The sequence below is a fragment of the Penicillium brevicompactum genome (genome assembly GCF_028827555.1).
Source record: "Penicillium brevicompactum strain IBT 35665 chromosome Unknown utg000001l_segment0_segment0, whole genome shotgun sequence".
NCBI lineage: Eukaryota > Fungi > Ascomycota > Eurotiomycetes > Eurotiales > Aspergillaceae > Penicillium > Penicillium brevicompactum.
This window is the reverse complement of record NW_026623203.1, coordinates 5,242,651-5,260,253: the sequence shown is the minus strand read 5'-3', so window position 1 is coordinate 5,260,253 and position 17,603 is coordinate 5,242,651. Positions and strand designations below refer to the sequence as shown.

General features: G+C 48.6%; 2 protein-coding genes across 2 annotated transcripts; one reads left to right on the top strand and one right to left on the bottom strand.

The window, feature by feature from the left end:
* Positions 1–14,933: 14,933 nt before the first annotated feature.
* Positions 14,934–15,473, bottom strand: N7506_001772 (uncharacterized protein; the record flags this gene model as incomplete). The annotated part of the gene is made up of 1 exon (XM_056951068.1): positions 14,934–15,473. One exon carries the CDS (start codon positions 15,471–15,473, stop codon positions 14,934–14,936), a length of 540 nt encoding a protein of 179 aa, XP_056816983.1.
* A 1,368-nt stretch (positions 15,474–16,841) lies between these two features.
* N7506_001771 (uncharacterized protein) lies at positions 16,842–17,592 on the top strand (the record flags this gene model as incomplete). The annotated part of the gene is made up of 2 exons (XM_056951067.1): positions 16,842–16,923; positions 16,985–17,592. 2 exons carry the CDS (start codon positions 16,842–16,844, stop codon positions 17,590–17,592), a joined length of 690 nt encoding a protein of 229 aa, XP_056816982.1.
* Between the last annotated feature and the right edge of the window lie 11 nt (positions 17,593–17,603).

Sequence of the window (17,603 nt, the reverse complement as noted above, 5' to 3'; positions counted from 1 at the left end):
AACGCTTATGCTAGCAACAATTCGTTGTCATATGGTTTACGTCGTGATATCGAAGCAAGAGGCCAACTATCTCGATAACTAGCCCTGGTGCACGTGCCATAAAAAACCTGTGATAGCTCCGCACGGAAGCCGCAGCATAAGGAATTCCGTCGTGGCTGTACATATCCCCTCATATAATTATAAAAACAAGAGAAATCTCTCTTCCTTGGAATCACAACGTCGAGGGTATCCCAGATGTCAAACCTAGTGAGATGGAGCACTTTTTCGTGTGACTTCGAAACAGACCCGTCTACAGTGCTTTTATAAATCAGCTATACTGGCACATTCCTCATTCTTGTCTCTAGTTCAAGAGTATGTCTTCCCATTCGGCCTGGAAAATACTGCGGGCAGTGTATAAAGACTCACAGAACTAAACAAGATCAGAACATGGTAGCAAGGGGGCTCGTAAATTTTCAAAACCCATTAATTCTTGTCAGCTGGAGGTAATATCTTTGGTTGCATCTTCAAATGGATTCGGTTAGATGGGTGGTCGAAGGCAGAGTGATCTGTAGAGTAGAAGCTGAGGTATACGGTTTATTTTCGAACTACGCACTAGTCATATTTGCCGAGAATCAAAGGTTTTCCGAATCAGTCCAAAACTGGCAGACTCGAGTCATAGGAAGTTAGAGTCATAATGACCTTGGAATAGTGAGCGGGACCGTCGATCAGTAACTAAATCCCAAGTCAATTCGGCAACTAACTTTCGATGAACCATGGAAACGCTCGCTCGGTGAGAGAATGCGGTTGTCAGAGGAACTTGATCGAAAGCTTATCTATATTGTTGGATTGACGGCATGATTAAATCTGTATCATAGTCCAAAAGTTCAGAGGAAGCTCGTGGTACCCTCTCCAATGTCTCACGCCAGCGAAACTTAGTACATTGTAGCAGGAAACGACTTTGTTCGTAGATTATCTCGGTCGCCATATTAATGGTTGAGATGAGCTGAGTGCTTGAAATTAACTTGTGAGCCGGCCGGGACCAATCGGTTTCTCGGCCTCTAGTGCGCAAACCGGAGACTTTATTTAGATCTACCATCTTGTCCTTGCATAATTAGCATAGTTTTTCAAACCTATCTGCTAGAGATATCAGACTCGTGATCGAACTTGGCGGATGGAGAGCTTGGGTCAGGCTCAGAGAGAGTATACTTTTTGCGAGCAAGGTGCAGGACAGAAGACATAGGTTCTAGAACGTTCTATAGGCCAGATAGAGAAAGCAAGAACCCCACTTGACGGGGGACCAATCACTCTCTTGCGAGGGCAACTGTACCGCAGATCAGATCTCTGTTGCCGAAACTCTGTGTGATATTCCAAATACTCTCCTGCCTAGCAATACCCTTTAAATAACAAAGACCGCTGTTGCATCGGGCCCTGACGACCGTCAGGTTTGGGGTTGCGGATCGGGTCTGGACCCCTGTAAATCCTTCGAATTTCTTCTCCGGGCCACAAATAGAACCTCCCTGATCTACTGTCCCGTGGGTCGTCGCCGGGATCTGCATCGCGGAACCGTACCTGCGTCTGTCTAAATTCAGGCTTGGTGTTTCATAGGTCCGTTGGGTGCTATTTGTATCTAGGGTGTCATCAATGTGACTGTAGCGGTGCAATTTTTACGAGGGGGTGGCGATCATGAGAACTTAACTCGTGAGCCATGGTAGCTGAAATAACTCACTTTATTTTCCTGGGAAGTAGACTCAGGTTTGCTCTAGGTTTCCAACAAGGGCTAGACTTTTTGATTTCCGTCAAAAATAGAAAACCAACACCATGGATTTGGGGATATGTTCATAGTGTCTGTACCGACAGGTAGCAGAAGTATTAGTACAGGCAGCATCAGTTAGTTACGAGCAACGCGGAAAAGTACCTTTCGAATAGCGCGAGGCTAGAAATAGGCAAAGAGGTTTGTAGAGGGATCAATCGGAGGCAGGTCCTATGGCCGACTGCCGGTACAATCGAATGTCACTGTCTGCTGTTGAAGCACTTCAATCCTGATGAAAGAGACGGTGACCGTGACTAGTGACCATGGTCAAAACGGGCAAAGTAGTCTCCCACCGCGTTGAGCGATTTGATAGCAATTTCAATGATAAGTGAGAATCATATTCTTGCGGTGTCAGTGTCTTTCAACAGTTGATGAAAGTGGTGCACCACACTCAACGCAGGTTATGAACGCAATGAATCCAGGTTGAAATTTGAGTCTGTAGGCCATAAAGTCTTCTTACACCATTTCAACGTTGTTCAAATGTCTTCAACGACAATAACAGGACAGTGATTCTCGCTACCTTCTGCGCAACTGGTTCCTTGGTCGAGACGTAGCCGAAAAATAATAAAAGGGGCCAGAGTCCCAGCCCAAAGAAATCAGGACTTCCGTCCTCACACTCCGCTGTGTCACGATGTCCCTCTCTTGCCTGCGGGCTTGAGCGTCTCCGTGGCCACGGCTGTCGCTGCCACGAGCCCAGCGATGTAAGAATGTGCTCCCTCGCTACCATGAGCCCCGCGAGTGTAAGAAGGTGCTTCGCAGGACGGGCTCTGCGTTATCAAGTGTGCCTCGCAGGATAGGTCTACGTCAACAACAATCCTCGCAGGGGGGCTCTACGTCATCAAGTGTGCCTCGCAGGATAGGTCTGCGTCAACAATGATCCTCGCAGGGGGGCGCTGCGTTACCAAGTTCTCTGCAGCCCAGGTTCTGCGTCAACAAAGCGCCTCGCAGGGACATCTGCGACACCAAGAGTCTCCGCAGGGACATCTGTGAAACCAAGAGTCTCCGCAGGGACATCTGCGACACCAAGAGTCTCCGCAGGGACATCTGCGACAAAAAGCCCCTCTAGCTCGTGCAGGCACCTCTACGTGGTGCTAGGGACCAGTATTGGAGTATTCAAGAGTACTCGAAGAAGCCAAGACCTGCAAACCATCTTGATGACGTATGATGTGTTTCGAATGACGATCATTGGAGAAATAAAGTGAGCCCTAGATAGAAGCACACCGATTTCAAATTCGTAAATTCAAGATCCTTTGTTATAGAGTGCCACATTCCGAATTTTGCTGTCTTCATCCTTTGGATTGACTAGCATTCGCGTCGCAATGCAATTTATCTGCCACCGGAGCATAAAGCGAGCACAGGTGATTATTTCGGTGCATTGTGGATGTGTTGACTGGGCGTTCACGAGTGATGGTGGTTGATGAGCGTTGATGGATGTTGTTGACCGTTGATGAATGTCGATGATGGTTGGTGGATGTTGATAAACGTTGGTGGTCTTGACAAACGCTGACGGTGTTGATAAACGTTGACGGTGTTGATAAACGTTGACGGTGTTGATAAACGATGATGGTTAATACTGATAGGGATGAGCGTTGGCAGTAGTATGAACATGTGTTCGGTGGGAAATGGCCAGGCGGTGAAGTGCACACCACAATGGGTGGCATTCATACTGCTGACTAATGTCGTCTTTTGTGCATGTTCTGGCCCGGGTCTCGGCCCGACTTTTCCGTGCCCAATTTGGGGGTTCAACCGCTCCAGGCAGCAAGACATGATATTTAACGACAACGAGTGGGTAATGAAAGTCATGGACAATATTGGATATACTATACAACTGATTGCATGGGATATTCTAAGAAAAACCATGGTATGATTAGGAATTTGTACTATTCTGGCACTTGGAGACTTTGTGAGCGTCAGCACGTAAGTATATATACTTCATATACACGGAAATATGTGTATTCTCTTGTTCAAGCATGACATTTTCACCAATGGAAACTCCTCATCCGTAGGCCCACAGGATGCAATTACATGCTAAAAGCTAGCTAATTTCTCGCAATGAGTGAAGCTGTAATCAGGCAAACGCCCACGATCACACATTTTAGGCATCAAAGAAGCGTCTGATGAGGAGCGCTCGAAATAGGTTTTGCTGCTCGAATAACCATGGTCATGCGATGGACTGTTCCTCGCGCATTCAAATTTGCCGCTTCAGCTGGCTTGCAAGTCACTCACTCCTACTATGCCGTAGAATGCCTACAATCACAACGTGGATTCACAACAAACACAATCAAGTAATCGAGAGCCCTGACTCAAAGCCATTCAGTCGGCTCCTTTGACACATGCCAACCGACGCACGTCTTTCCGTAATTGCCGCTAGCAACATCAATGTATAGTGCGAGCCAATCACCCATGCAACAACCACACCGCACTGGAATTGGCGACCAATCCTTCTGGGTGTAGTACCCCAAACCACGCGATCGAGCTTACACTACTTTAAAGAAAATATGTATCAGCCCGATTGAGTCTAGCAAGCGCCATCTTGACTAGGCCTGGTAAAGATGACTGGACCGACTGATCCACTTGGCTTGGAGCCGCAGCAGACATGTCTCTCTTCCTCCCGAAAGCAACCGGTGAATGCTCATTGAGGGTATAGAATTTCAGCCAAGGCTGTCATGGATAGTCCGAGGTCGCGCAGAGGATAGCTCTTGGCGGGCTTGTGACGGATATCAATGCCACCTTCACAAAGAATGTGCTTGAACAGTGATACATATACCAATCACAAACGCGGCGGGTCTGACAAATAATTGATGTTCAAGGACACTCAAAGTAGAAGACGCAGAGAAATGGGTCATCTCCTGGAAAAGTCTGCTTGCGTGCTGAGTGTTAGAAAACGATGTCAGCGAGAAAATGAGACCTCTGGACCTGACTGACCTGTATGCAAAGTTGTCCAGGATGATGGCCTTTGTGCATGTGGCTCGGGATTTGGTGATTTGGTAGAAAAATGCGTACGAAAGCATCAAACATACCATGATTTGTGCAAAGACACCACAGAATTTGACACGCGCTCGATGGGGGGTCATATATGACCGATTAGTCCTTTCCCACTCGCTTTGGCTGAGCAATGCGGTGTTGGACCAGGAAAGTCAGCAACGGTCGGTGATCGCTGGCTCGTGGCCCTTGGCCCTGATCTGAACTTGGCCGTGATTTGGGCGTGACTCGGGACCAGATCGTCTCCTTTCGGTTCATAGCTGAGGACAATGTCAATCCGTAGGCTCGAAATGATGGCACATATGCCTTGCCTTGTCCTTGCACACAGACTTGGCGAACGATCTGGCTGTCTGTGAAGGTATTGCACGACTGCCATCAAGAAAGACATAAACACCATTTCCCCGGGTCTTTTGGAGCATCAGGATTGGAAAAAAAAGGGAGATACGAAGAGGTTCACCCGTTCCACGCCAGTAATTCAATCCACAAAGGGGCTTTTTCTCCCTGCATTCATGTGACGACACACATCAGCACAAGTCCTACTGCACAAAGCCGACTGAGAGAAGGGCCAAGGTACACGATCTGCTCCTTACAGCGACTCATCATCGATGCGGCGAGTAGTTTAATGGGTCCGATAGATAGCATGCGTTCGAATCGGTATAGGGAGCTCGAGCAAACATGGCTTTCGCTTGCTTCGCATTTGGCTCGAGTGATGAGAACACAAGTGGCGTCCTAATGTAGGATCCAAGTCAGCAAGGCTTACACTTGGACGAGTTTTTGAGGTTTACCATTCAGACTTTGCAGAGGGCACTATGTGTACGCTTGATATGAGACAATCAGTACTGTAAACTTCACGATCTTATGAGCTCGCCAACAGATCACTTACAGTATTCATGCTATGTTGTTTCTGGTCCGTCGCATTCTCCGGCCGTCATCCCCAAAGAGGTGGGTTGCGGCGCAACGCGCATTCTCTTAGGCAGCATAGGGATTCATGGACTCACCAGTATGGCAAGTATATAGTCGCAATGGATATCCGGAAGGCCAGAAACTCCACTCTTCGTGGATTGAAGGCGGTGAGGCCGAAAACCCGATGGAGCACGCGTCGTAATGACCCCTGGTCTTATCTCTGATGCATCGATAAGGACTACCCACAAGGCTGTTTGACGGGTGAAAATGGGCTCCTATATTGAAACATGAGAATCAGTCATGACGCGCATGTTTTGAAGCACAAGAGCGCGCACAAAAACCGACATAGCCTGGCGCACGCGATGGTCACTCACATTATCAAAGACAATCAACGTCTCAAGCTTCCATGCAGTGAGCCTTGCAATCTACCATGCGCACCTGATATTGGCCCGCTCCTCCTTTGCCTAGCGCATGCTGGATGATCTGGAGCGACGAGGTTGGAGCCAAGATGGAGGCCGTTGCTTGTACTGAGCACTCAAAGGGTGCTATACCGTCGGGTCCTCTAGTGCGATGTCAATGATTCAGTGTCATTCATGAGCTTGCAGATGGAGTGGCATTTCTTTACTCACATTTTCCAGTGGTCAAAACCATGGATGGCGGGACGGCAAAGAGCTGTGTTCTCTGTGCTCGTGCACATGTTCGAATGTACTCGGTTCTATTCAAATGGCATCGTCTTCAGGATCAGTGAGACAGGCCAGACTAAAATTCACATACCTGCGAAGCTTTGCGGTTGAGGTTTGCGGGGTCACAAGGCCATGATTTCTTTCTGACAGAGGTCATTGGGCTAGTCCCCTGCACCAGACTTTTGCATGTCAAAGCCCTATTGTTAGACATTTCGGGCCACCTGGCTGGTGAAGGGGGAGCGACGATTTGATCGGCAGCTGCCCACTACGCTGATTTCCAGGATAGTGGGAACCAAGGCATGTTTTGCTGTGAACAACTTCAAAGGACTGTGAGAAAGAAACGACAGAATTTGGGAAGAGGACGCAATTGGCGCTCTTCGCCACACCGGAGGCTCCCATATAGTGGTTGATTTGGAAGAACTTGAATCATGTTAGGGCCATTTGATATTAAAATCATCATAGCAAGGTGACTCACGGAGGAGAGCAGCAAGAAGAGCTCTCGTAGTTCAAGCTGGGCATGTCTTCATACATTGCTGAAGTACCTGCGATGTGATATTTGCCCATGGCTTGGGAGCTCACCCGGTTGGAAGTACAGTGGATCAGCTAGCGTGCTGCTGTAGATGTATATGCGAATAGAAACTGTGACTAGCTACCCAAGGCTCGTACCTTTGATTAGCTGGCTCGAGTGGCAATGCATTAAATGAAAATCATACCTGTGCCTGTCACACACTGTAATGTATCCTATCAATGTCAGGTGGAAATTCTTTTGGGCCAAGGCAGAGAACTTATCAGGCGACTCCGACACAATCCTGCTCGACTTTGGGGAGTGAGGTGAATGAATTGTAGAGCGAATTTCCGGGGGAAGAGCACGTATTTATAGGCTTCTGGGCTAGTCCTTTGCTTGTGGACTACGCGCGCTGCTCGATTGAAGGAAACACCTCGCACAATTGAGCCCTGTTGAAGCCAGTGTCTTCATTTTACCGCAATTTTTTCAACGGTATTCTTGATGCCTTGAGGTCCTTAGCGAGAGTGACAATTTTGAGTGGCGTTGAGAAAAGAATACTGAGTCGGTCAAGAAATGTTGGCTAGTTCAACTGTTCAATCTTAACGCCCTCTTTAACTGAGGCGTGTGGGAAATGCAACGTCAGGCTCATTTTCAATTTCTGATTTCTCATATGTGAGCCACTCAACGTTGAATCACCGAAAGGCATCTACAATTCTATCCCTCAAATTTGCTGACTTTTTTTTTTTGCCTCATTGAAGTGTTGTGTGGTTGTGTTGATGTGGGTCTGTCTGTCCTTTCAGACTGCAGAAAGCGATTTGCAGTCACGGTCGGATGTGCGGGTGTGCAACCCGTTGAAGCTTGGCTACACCTCGTCAACACTCAATTTTCGAACTTGCGACCAGACTTTTCTTGTTTTTTGTTTTTTTGTTCTTTTTTTCGGTTCGTGACCATGAGTTCTAAATTGCATTAATAGATATGATTTCTGAGCCGTTCATCAAAGATACAAAATGTGTCTGGTTGAAATATACATCTCAAAGAGCGTTCATACCTGACCCTCAACGCCGTCAGACTTGATCATTTTCCCTGATCGATTGGTTGAGCGTCACCCTTCAATCAAATCAAATGATAAAATTCCACAGAGAGCAAACAATCCTTAAGGTTGACCGCATCAATCAACAGTTAGGATCCCATGCATAGTCACCTGCTTCTACATAGTCTATAAAAGATACCAAGACCGGTGGAAATGATACTGCCAACACACTTGACTTTCTCCTGCGGACAAAATGGAAGCGCAAAAAAACTCGACGGAAATTGGAGATCGGCAGCCCAGTGACTTGCCCAACCCTGGCGAGAAAGATAACTCAGTAGAAACCTCTGACCACGTCCCATTGGTAAGTGGAAGAGACTGTCTTCGAATCATTTGCTGACGACCATAGCCCTCCTCACAACAAAACGCAGCAGCCAGACACCCCCTGGCCACCAAGCCCTTTGAAGACATTCTGAAGGTGCTTGCTGATCTTGAACGCGACGATCCAAATTTCGCCTTTCCAGCTGCTCGACTGGTCGGACTATATCGACGCCTATGGGAGTCGTGCGTGTCCAAGCATATCGACGGCCAGAAGCTAGAGCAGGAGAGTCTTCTTTTGGAGGAGGCTGGTGCGCACCTGAGAACAAAGAGAGATGGTCTTCAGCTTCGCCACGACAAACAACTCGCCCGGCTGCGTTTTTTTGAGCGAGCACTAGCATCATCTCGGGAGCGACTGACTTGCATACTTGATGACTGGAACTACCCCTTCAGACTCAGTCTGGCAGGGCTCTTGGATAATGCAGGAGGAGAGTGAAACAAAGGATCTGGACCCAGCCACTTGAAGACCGGCAGCTCGTAGTTATCGTACGTGGGCTGTAGAGAACTTTCGATTGAGTATGGCCCTGAAACCGCACATCCTGTAGGCTCACTCTCGTCCGAGAGAATCTGCCGAGGCCGTTCAGGGCCGGTAGCGAGACAAGGAGGAGGTGTCGGTATGCCAGAGGACTCCTACCAGATGGCGTGAAGATCGAGATCCAAATCAAACTCTACCAAATTTAGGACCAAAAAATCAGAGCAAGAATAAGTACAGACCGTTTTTGCTTGACCTATTCATTGTTGCTCTAGGCTCGCTGTCAAAGGCGGGTGGAATAGACACAAGAGTAGAAATAGCGATTGGAAGAGTGAGAGAAAACATACTACCAGTGTGAGCAGGGAATTTAATTATAATCTGATTCCGGTTCATGGCCGATGCTAGGTTCTCGAAGGTCAAACTTTTGATGCGTCAACGGCGGTGAAACGTTGACTCCATCGCCGCATCCAACAGAATTTCACCGGTGATCGGATAGGTTTCAGAAAGAGAAATCATATTCAGAATAAAGATAAATAAGTAAATAGCCAGCAAAGAGCGACCGTCTTCACTAGCGCTCAATAGAACCAAGAGTCATCAAGGCCCATCAACGTGGTAGGCTTGAGTATTGCTCGATTGCAAAGCTGAAACAACACCATTACAAAGTGCTCGAACTGCTTGCTTTCGATCCGAAAGTATCAATTTCTGCTCATCGCAGAGCTTTAGCAGAGCCTCGCTGTCTCTTGCTAGCCACTCATTTGACTCTTGAAGCTGTCGCTGCTCTTCTTCAAGCCGTATTTTCTCGGCAGACTTGACGACATAGCATTCCCACAGGCAAAAATACAGATCAAGCAGTTTGAGAGCTGGCGTAGCCAGGGCGTCATTGTTGTGTAGAAGTTTCATGAACTCCGCTGTAAGGGAACCGCGTGTGCGCACTGGAACCTATGAAGTATTAGTGATCTCGTTCGTTTTCAATGGAAGAGGGCCTGATTTACCTCAGCTTCGATGGCTGCACTACCCGAAGATTGCTGTTGGTGGCTTTGCGCCTCATTCTCATATTCTGCATCGTGGGAAACTCGACGCTGTCTCTTGACCGGCCGGTCACATGGGGAAGGCGACGTTGGATGGTCCATCGCAGCCTTTGGAATGAAATACAAAAAACATTGTATTCGAGGGTCTTTTATAGACGGCAACAACACTGAGCTGCTGTCATTGCCAGCCCTGAGTTCGACCGCCTTCAAAGAGTCAGTGAACGGTTACCTCAACGGGTACCTCAACTGTTGACGCTCGATCTCACCTGATGTTCACCACGAGTTACTCAATTGAATGTGGAAATGGGCAACAGACAAGCCCTGGAGACAAGTGATGTACGATATACCTTCCATGATAGTTTGAGGGTGCAATTTTGATGGATTCAATGGTATAAAACAGCTAGACTTCGTTGAGGCTGAACGTGGTGTTACTAGGAATAATTTGTTCAGCGGGAGACACACATATTGTTTCTGACACTTTTTGGCAAGTGATGCTGAGAAAAACATTCTGGTATTGCATCATGACAGGTCTATATGTCGCTAACTGTACAGACCACCAAAATTCATCCTCGGAGACCGCCTCAACAATGTTTGACGAGAGTTGTGGGCTTCTATTCTGTTCTGAATAGCCCTCTTGATGCAGTTGTCTCTTGCTAGCTCAAGTGATCTCTTCAAACTGAAGCATTGGAGTGTGGTGTTGGCTAAAAGAGCATTAACAATCGAGATATGACCATCCTTGACTGCCAGCATCAACGGATCCTCAAAATATTCATTCCGAAGGTTGACATCAATTTGGTGATGGACTAATAGTGCCCGGGCCATCTCCAAGTCACCACCACGGGCAGCAATGCAGAGTGCAGTGTCGTGAGATACGATCGTGCTTTCATTGATGTTCAGACGTGTGCCTTCTTGCACTAATAGCCTGACCACACCACGATGGCCGCGTGCAGTCGCTTGGCAGATTGGCGGATCTATGAAGCCCCTCCCATTGATCTCCACGTTGCCCTTACTCAGTAGACAGGCAACCGCACTCACGCATCCGCGGGATGCGGCAATAGAGATTGGAGAGTGACCTGCAACGCAAACATTCGGATCAATCTCTGGCACCGCTAGCAGCCGCCGTAGAAGCACGGTATCGAATCTGGCCGCGGCGTGGTGTAGAGATGTAGACGGCATTCCCAATCCCCCACGGCCCCCAATAAGGTTGACGTCGATGTCTTTCTCGGCCAACAGCCTTTCGGTTATTTCATAGTAAGACGAGTAAGTAGACAGCCAAAGGGGCGTATTTCCATCTTTGTCTGTGCAGTTCACATTGACACGCGGGTGACCCAGAAGCAAATCGACCACATCAGGGCGATTGCTTTCGATGGCCAGATGGAGTGGCGTGTAGCCTTTCAGATCCTGGCTGTCTAGTGCCGGATTTTTTCTTTTAAGAAGCCGCCGGACAGCCGCTAGAGAACCATGGGCGACTGCCTGATGCAGCGGTAGCGGAGCGTCCCGTGATGATAGAGTTCCAAGAAACAAGTCGGAGTCGGGATCGTTGGAAAGAATCATTTTCATCACGGGTCTATTAATCTGACATGCCCAGGCCCACGGCGAGTCGCCTGAATCATCCTGTAGATCAGGGTTGCTGCCTCTTGACAGCAGAAGATGTACGAACTCTATCCTGCCAGCGAAGACCGCGAGGTGGAGCGCCGTTCGGCCTTGTTTGTGTTTGGTGTCCACACTGACGTTGGGTTGTTCTAGAAATCTCTTGACCATGGAGTAGTTTCCATAGTGAATGGCATACCACAGCGCGGTCTCGCGCGCTTGGTTCTGGATGTTGATTTCTAGCTCTTGACGATTGAGCAGCAGCTCACGCATTGCAGCGGAAGAGTATTGAAACGCCCTCATCAAAGGTGTTTTCCCACGGTAAAAGGCATTGATGTTGGCATTGTGCTGGAGCAAAGCCGCCGCAAGATCAACATTGTCGTCTTTGACGGCCAGATGTAATAGATTGCTGTTCTGAAATTTGATGTTATATCTCCGGATGCTGGGCTGGAGTCTAAAATCAAGGTCCTTGCATGTTTTTGCAAGGGCGAATATTGCACTACCTTCCAAATGCGACACAATCCACAGCAAAAGCTCGTTGGGCAGGTCTCTGATGTTAGACTGTTACGTATTAGCTCATCGGTAAGCGTGGTGAGAATGAGCTGGAACATACCATGATTGGACAGTGGATTCGAGCTAGAAGGAAATGAAGTGTGAGCGAGGATGAGGCAAGAGTTGTGAAGTTGGATATAAGAGGCCTTTATGTACTCGCCTCGGCTAGATCCCATGGTCCGCTACGAGCGTAGCCTGTGGCTCCGTTGAGAGGTGCATAGCAATCACACGGCAGCATCCACTCCTTGACAATACTGTTTGGACGGAGTTGAAGAATCTCTGGTTTCCAACTCCTGGGAACACCAAAGTTGTTCCCAGTGGCGTGTCAAGGGCCCTGGGAGACCGAATATGTCTTAGTACCATTTAACGCATCTATCGCCATAAGCGTTAAGGCGAATCACAGCCTGCAAGGCGCTCCGTGCAAAAACTCGGTCAAACTTGAAGACACCAAGATAGGCCGTCAAAAGTTGAACACTCTCTCACCGGAGAGCCGTTCGAATTATGAAAATTGCAATCCAAGCTCTGCGCTATTGCCAAAGATTTCCCCTGCGCAAGATGGCTTCCCCTGCGCAAGATGGCACCGGCAACGGCAGGCCGACCAACTTGGTCTGCAGTGGTATGAAGCAGCAGTCCGCAACCAGACGCGGGTGCCTCATGACTCTAGAGTTGCCACTCCACCCATTGTGCATTCGCGCCAGCGTCAGACGTCGTCAGGCTCCAGGAGACGCTCCGCGGAATCAGACAACACTGACCGGCCACCCTCTCACGGACCCAGACAAGGCCCGCCGGCACCCCTGACGACCAGCACTGGGACAGTACAATCTATCAACCCCTTTGTGACTGCCGAAATGCTGCGGACCAACAGTGTACCATGGTACGTTTCGCCGGCTCGACCTGCTATCCTGACCTCGGTCACTAATATCTGGGCCGGTGTCCAGGACCTGTCGCTGCAGAATCTCCGCTTGAGTGAAGATGTCGACGAGATTCACTGTGTGTTTTGTTTGGCGGAGGGCGAGGAACAAGCAACCGAACGCGTGATCCTGCGTTGCGATCAGTGCCGAGCGCTGGCCCATCTTTCCTGCGCGGAAGAGTGGTTGGAAAAGCGACGTACAGGCTTCGGTACGCCGTGCTGGATGTGGTAAGTATAGATGATCTCAGTTCTGCAACGTCGGGATGCTGATAAATGCAGTCGAAACGAAGAAAGTCTGGACGCCTTGATTCGTCCAGTCCGAGTCCCCTCAGCAAGCGAACCATCAACCGATAGAGAGCCTGTCACTGTCGGACATTCAGCACCAAACGAACCTCGTCAGAGTCAACTGCCTCAGCGATCAATGGGATCCCCACGGGTGTCAGTCGAGCAGAGTGGGCTCCGTCGCTCAGCCAGAGTGGCAGGGGCTATGATGGCGCGAGACCCGTCTACCTCTGCACCGCTTCGCCGGTCGGCACAACTGCATTCCACTCAGCGTAGGTGATTACAATTTACAGCAAACGCGCGATGGAAATGTGAAATCTGTCAACCGCACGTGCAGTCACGTGCGGTCACGTGACCTGACGCTGGCATTTGGACCGAGGACAGATAGGGACTTTGGGAGCAAGCTTAACAGCCAATGAAGGGAATTTTGATCGTTGACCCCAGAGCACTACGCGACCGATTCACATTTACGAGTGCTAGATGTTGATTAGTCTAAAAATACAACTGGAAGTTTTCCTCATCTGAGATAAGTATGTCTTAGCTCGGAACCGAGAGCCAGCAGATAAAAGTTGTTTGTACATCATACCTAACGGCGGCGGCTAAAGTAATGCCGACAGGAGTTCAGCTGAGCCTTGTGGAGCGCGAAGACGGACCGTGTTGGCAGAAAAACAGCTCGCGGGTCGGCTGGCGAGTCTCGACAACTCTATCCGTACCGCCTCACGACGTAACAAAACCAGCTCATCTATATTAATCGTCAATCATTGGTAATCTGCCTCTGGGAACTAACACATAGATTCTGGAAACGCCAAATGCAATTCTGGGGGCTGTTTGTTCTTTGGGAACTCCTCTAGCTCCTGGGGCCAATTCCTGTTTCAAGGATACCAAGTTCTACCCCTGTGATCTCCACTTTATGATCCCGATTGAATACGATCTGGTTTTGGGAACACGTTGGCTGGATCTGGGAGCTGCCGCGCTCCCGGGACCCTACTTCCGGATCCTAGAGTCAATATTTTGCCTTCTGGGGTCGCGGAAAGCCCTCACAAGACACCTTCACCAGACCTGTGCACAAATCTGCGTCATTCAACGACTCCTGGACCGGCCAGCTATAGCCCCAGGAACCGCACTTCAGGTCCCAGGAGGTAATGAAACTGTCAACAGGAACATGACTTTGGTTCCCCGAGGGAAGGGCATTAAGCCTCAGAAGCTCCTTTAGGCTTCCTAGAGGCTATATGGCTTCTACGAGCGGCGCATATGCCCCCAGAAACCGCACTCAAGCCCCCGGGAGCAAGAGAGCTTCCAGGCCAATATTTGCATTCCCAGGGCCGATAGAGCTGTCAACAGGGGCGTGACTGATTTTGTGAGGGTGGAAATGGAGAGTCTAGAGGTTACGTACGAGTTCCTGAGGCTATGTGATCCCTGGGCAGCTCGCATTATTGTCGGGTCGGCTTTTGAAACCTTGATGGCCACCAGGGTTGATGGAGATTTGCGCAGAGCAGGTCGTCAACCATCACCAGTCTGCTACATCAAGCCACCCAGCATACTGCTCCAATTTTGGCCACGATTGGTTGGCTAGTAAAATCAATCGACGAGCATGCTTTGGTTTCTATCAGGAAACTAAATTGGTAGATTATCTTATCAACTCTGTAAAGTCCATGACCCTACTCGTCACACCTCTCTCATGTTTTTGGACTCCATTTCCCGCATTATTGAAATCATCATCAAATTCTGCGACTGCCTTTTTTCGTAAATCCGGTTGACTCGTTCCTCACCCTTATTTTAGGAGGACGATGGAACCCTCTGTGCCTGTTTTATAGGTCCGTGTGCGCACTCTGCTAGTGTCCGCGTAAGGCGCATATGGTAAAAGGCACGAGAGACATAATGACCGCCAAAACTCCGAAAGCCGCCTGACCAACGGCTCCATAATACATCATCTTGTAGTATGGAAAATGGCCCTCGCTGGCAAATAACCCAAATGATGTCCGAAAACCGTGAACGTGGCTGGCAACATAACCCCCCAAGGATAGAACGATCAAGCCGACGACGAGTTGAGTGCAGACGTAGTAGAGTCGATACTTGCGGTCTTCGCGCAGGCATTTTGGGTGGATCACAAGGGTGATCCCGAAGATGGAAAACAACGCTGAGATGAGGGCGACGATCACCATGCCCACGACGATGTTGTCCATGAGGGTTTCGAACGTGATGTCCAGAATGGAGTTGCTTGAGGCAGCGAGGTAGGATTTTGCGCGGTCTCGTAGGATGACCGCAAAGCGTACAGTGGCCGAACTGAGACCGGCGAGGGCCAGCCAAGTGATGGCAAGGAAAAGGATGGCGAGACGCATTCGAATCACATCCCCGGTAGTTTTTAGCGGCATTTTGTGTCCGTAGAAACAGTTGAATTGATAACAAGAAGGTGAGTTTGGTTGTGTTCAGGGTTATAGGTGAGGAAGTAAACAATGAGGCAAAAAGATGAAGAACGTGAATACCTCAGGGTGCCGTGAGTTTGTATGTGCTATGCGCTTTTCTCGGTAAGAATGTTCCTAGTAGAATGCTATTTCTATCCTTGAGATCTAGGGCCTCGGAACCCGTCTCTGATCCTTGTTGTAAAGCTCTAGGAATGACCTCGTGTATTCCTAGGATTTACCGTCCTGTGAAATGGGGCCAGTATATTATCATCATATCCAAGGTGGGTGATGGATTTTGCATATCCTATTTCAAGCCAAATAGTGATCCCAGAAAAAGTTCCGATACAGACAGATTTTGCCTTGGTCTTTTTACCTTGAGGGACATATTATGTGCTATTGATTGACAAACTTCCGAGTCCTTCCACAGGAAGACAAATTCAATTTTCTTTCGTTTCTGCCTAGCTTACTGTATTTGTTACCAGCTAGCGTAGGGTCTGCTTCTTCCAACCATAAGGCAACCCTCATTGTTCGGTGAACCAACGCCGCCGATTAAGAACCAACTCTGAACCGGGAAATTGAGTAAAGTCCTGCTAGTAATCAGGTAATTAATATAGCTCAACGAGCTATTTATGGGCGAAAAAAAAATATCTACTGTTGGAGTTCAGTGGTTTCTTGGTTCAACGTTGATGTGAACGTTGACATCAACGTTCTCACATTATTCACCACCCGCACATCTTTAAAGGTGGTCATCGGAGAAGAACCAGCGGATGTATCAGCACAATTTCACCAAGCCATTTTAAGATAGTCCAAAGCAGCAGTGCTGCTGGAAGCACAGTGATGTGAAAACACCCTATGGGTGGTATCGTACCAGCGCGCTACTAGCGGGGAATTACCGAGGATGCCAAAAAGCCCCAGTACTCCTGGAGGCACAATAAAGTCTCCACTGTTTGTTTTTTTTACTGTGGCTTTTTTTAGACGGCTGAACCGTGACGCAATAGTAGCCTCCGAGATATCGGAATACAACTCCCTTCCGCATGTTTCTATTCATGACCAACTCTAATCTGGCAGCCAGGTTGCTCCCGGGAATGCGCGTCAAATCAATTCGTGGGTCGAGCAACACGTGAATATGGCAACCGGATTAAAACATGGGATGATTCGACCGACATTGAGGCAAAATATCAACATCCGCAATCCTCCTGGGAGCCGGCACTGATATTAGTAACCAGCGAAAAATTGATAGCGGACATATATTTCATGTTGGATGAATCTATGCCTTTCTTTTGTTTCAGTTAGTTGCCGGTGCAGCACCAACATCACTAGAAAGATCAAGCAATCATCATGGATCATGAGCTGCCAAAGGTATCAGAAAGGTCCAATACCCCAGACACAGAAGAGCACAATGGACTTATATGGCAAACTGGTATCGTTATCTTAGAGCCCTTATTTAATGAATCCATCGGCTGACAAGCTATTTCATGGAGGCAATGAATCGGCGGAAAATTTCCGTCGCGTCGTTGGCCAATTTACCCATGGGAATCGCGGACACATAAGCCAGGTTCTACAGCCGGCTGTTGACCAGTCCACCACATCTGTAGCTACAGAGGTCGCTACTTCTGTTGCTACCTCTCTTGCTAGCCCAGGGTCCTACACGTTGCCTCCAATCGCCATCAAGACTGAAAACCAAGATTCTCTCCCAACAAACGGAAAAAAAAGAGCTGCCGAGTCCTCATCCCTTCCTCGAAAACAACGCCGACATTCGTACTGCACCCCTCAAAAACCGGATAATTCACAAGGGATGCATCCAAAGAGACCCTTAAACCTTACAACAGTTAGTGTTGAAATGGTCAACGACACAATTCAATACCTACAAATGCTATCCGACCGTATCTTGGTCTCCGACACCATTTCCTCCAGGGAGTGGGCCACTATGCATCTTGCCACACGATTGTTACAGAGCAGATACGAAGAGATCATCGCGAGGAAAGAGGTGGAACCTGGGACTGTCTCCGATCTTGATCCCGCACCAACACAGCCAGGAGAGAAGTGCCGGCAATGTGCTGCTGTATATGAGGAGCGGCTATATGATTGAGGAGCTTTCTG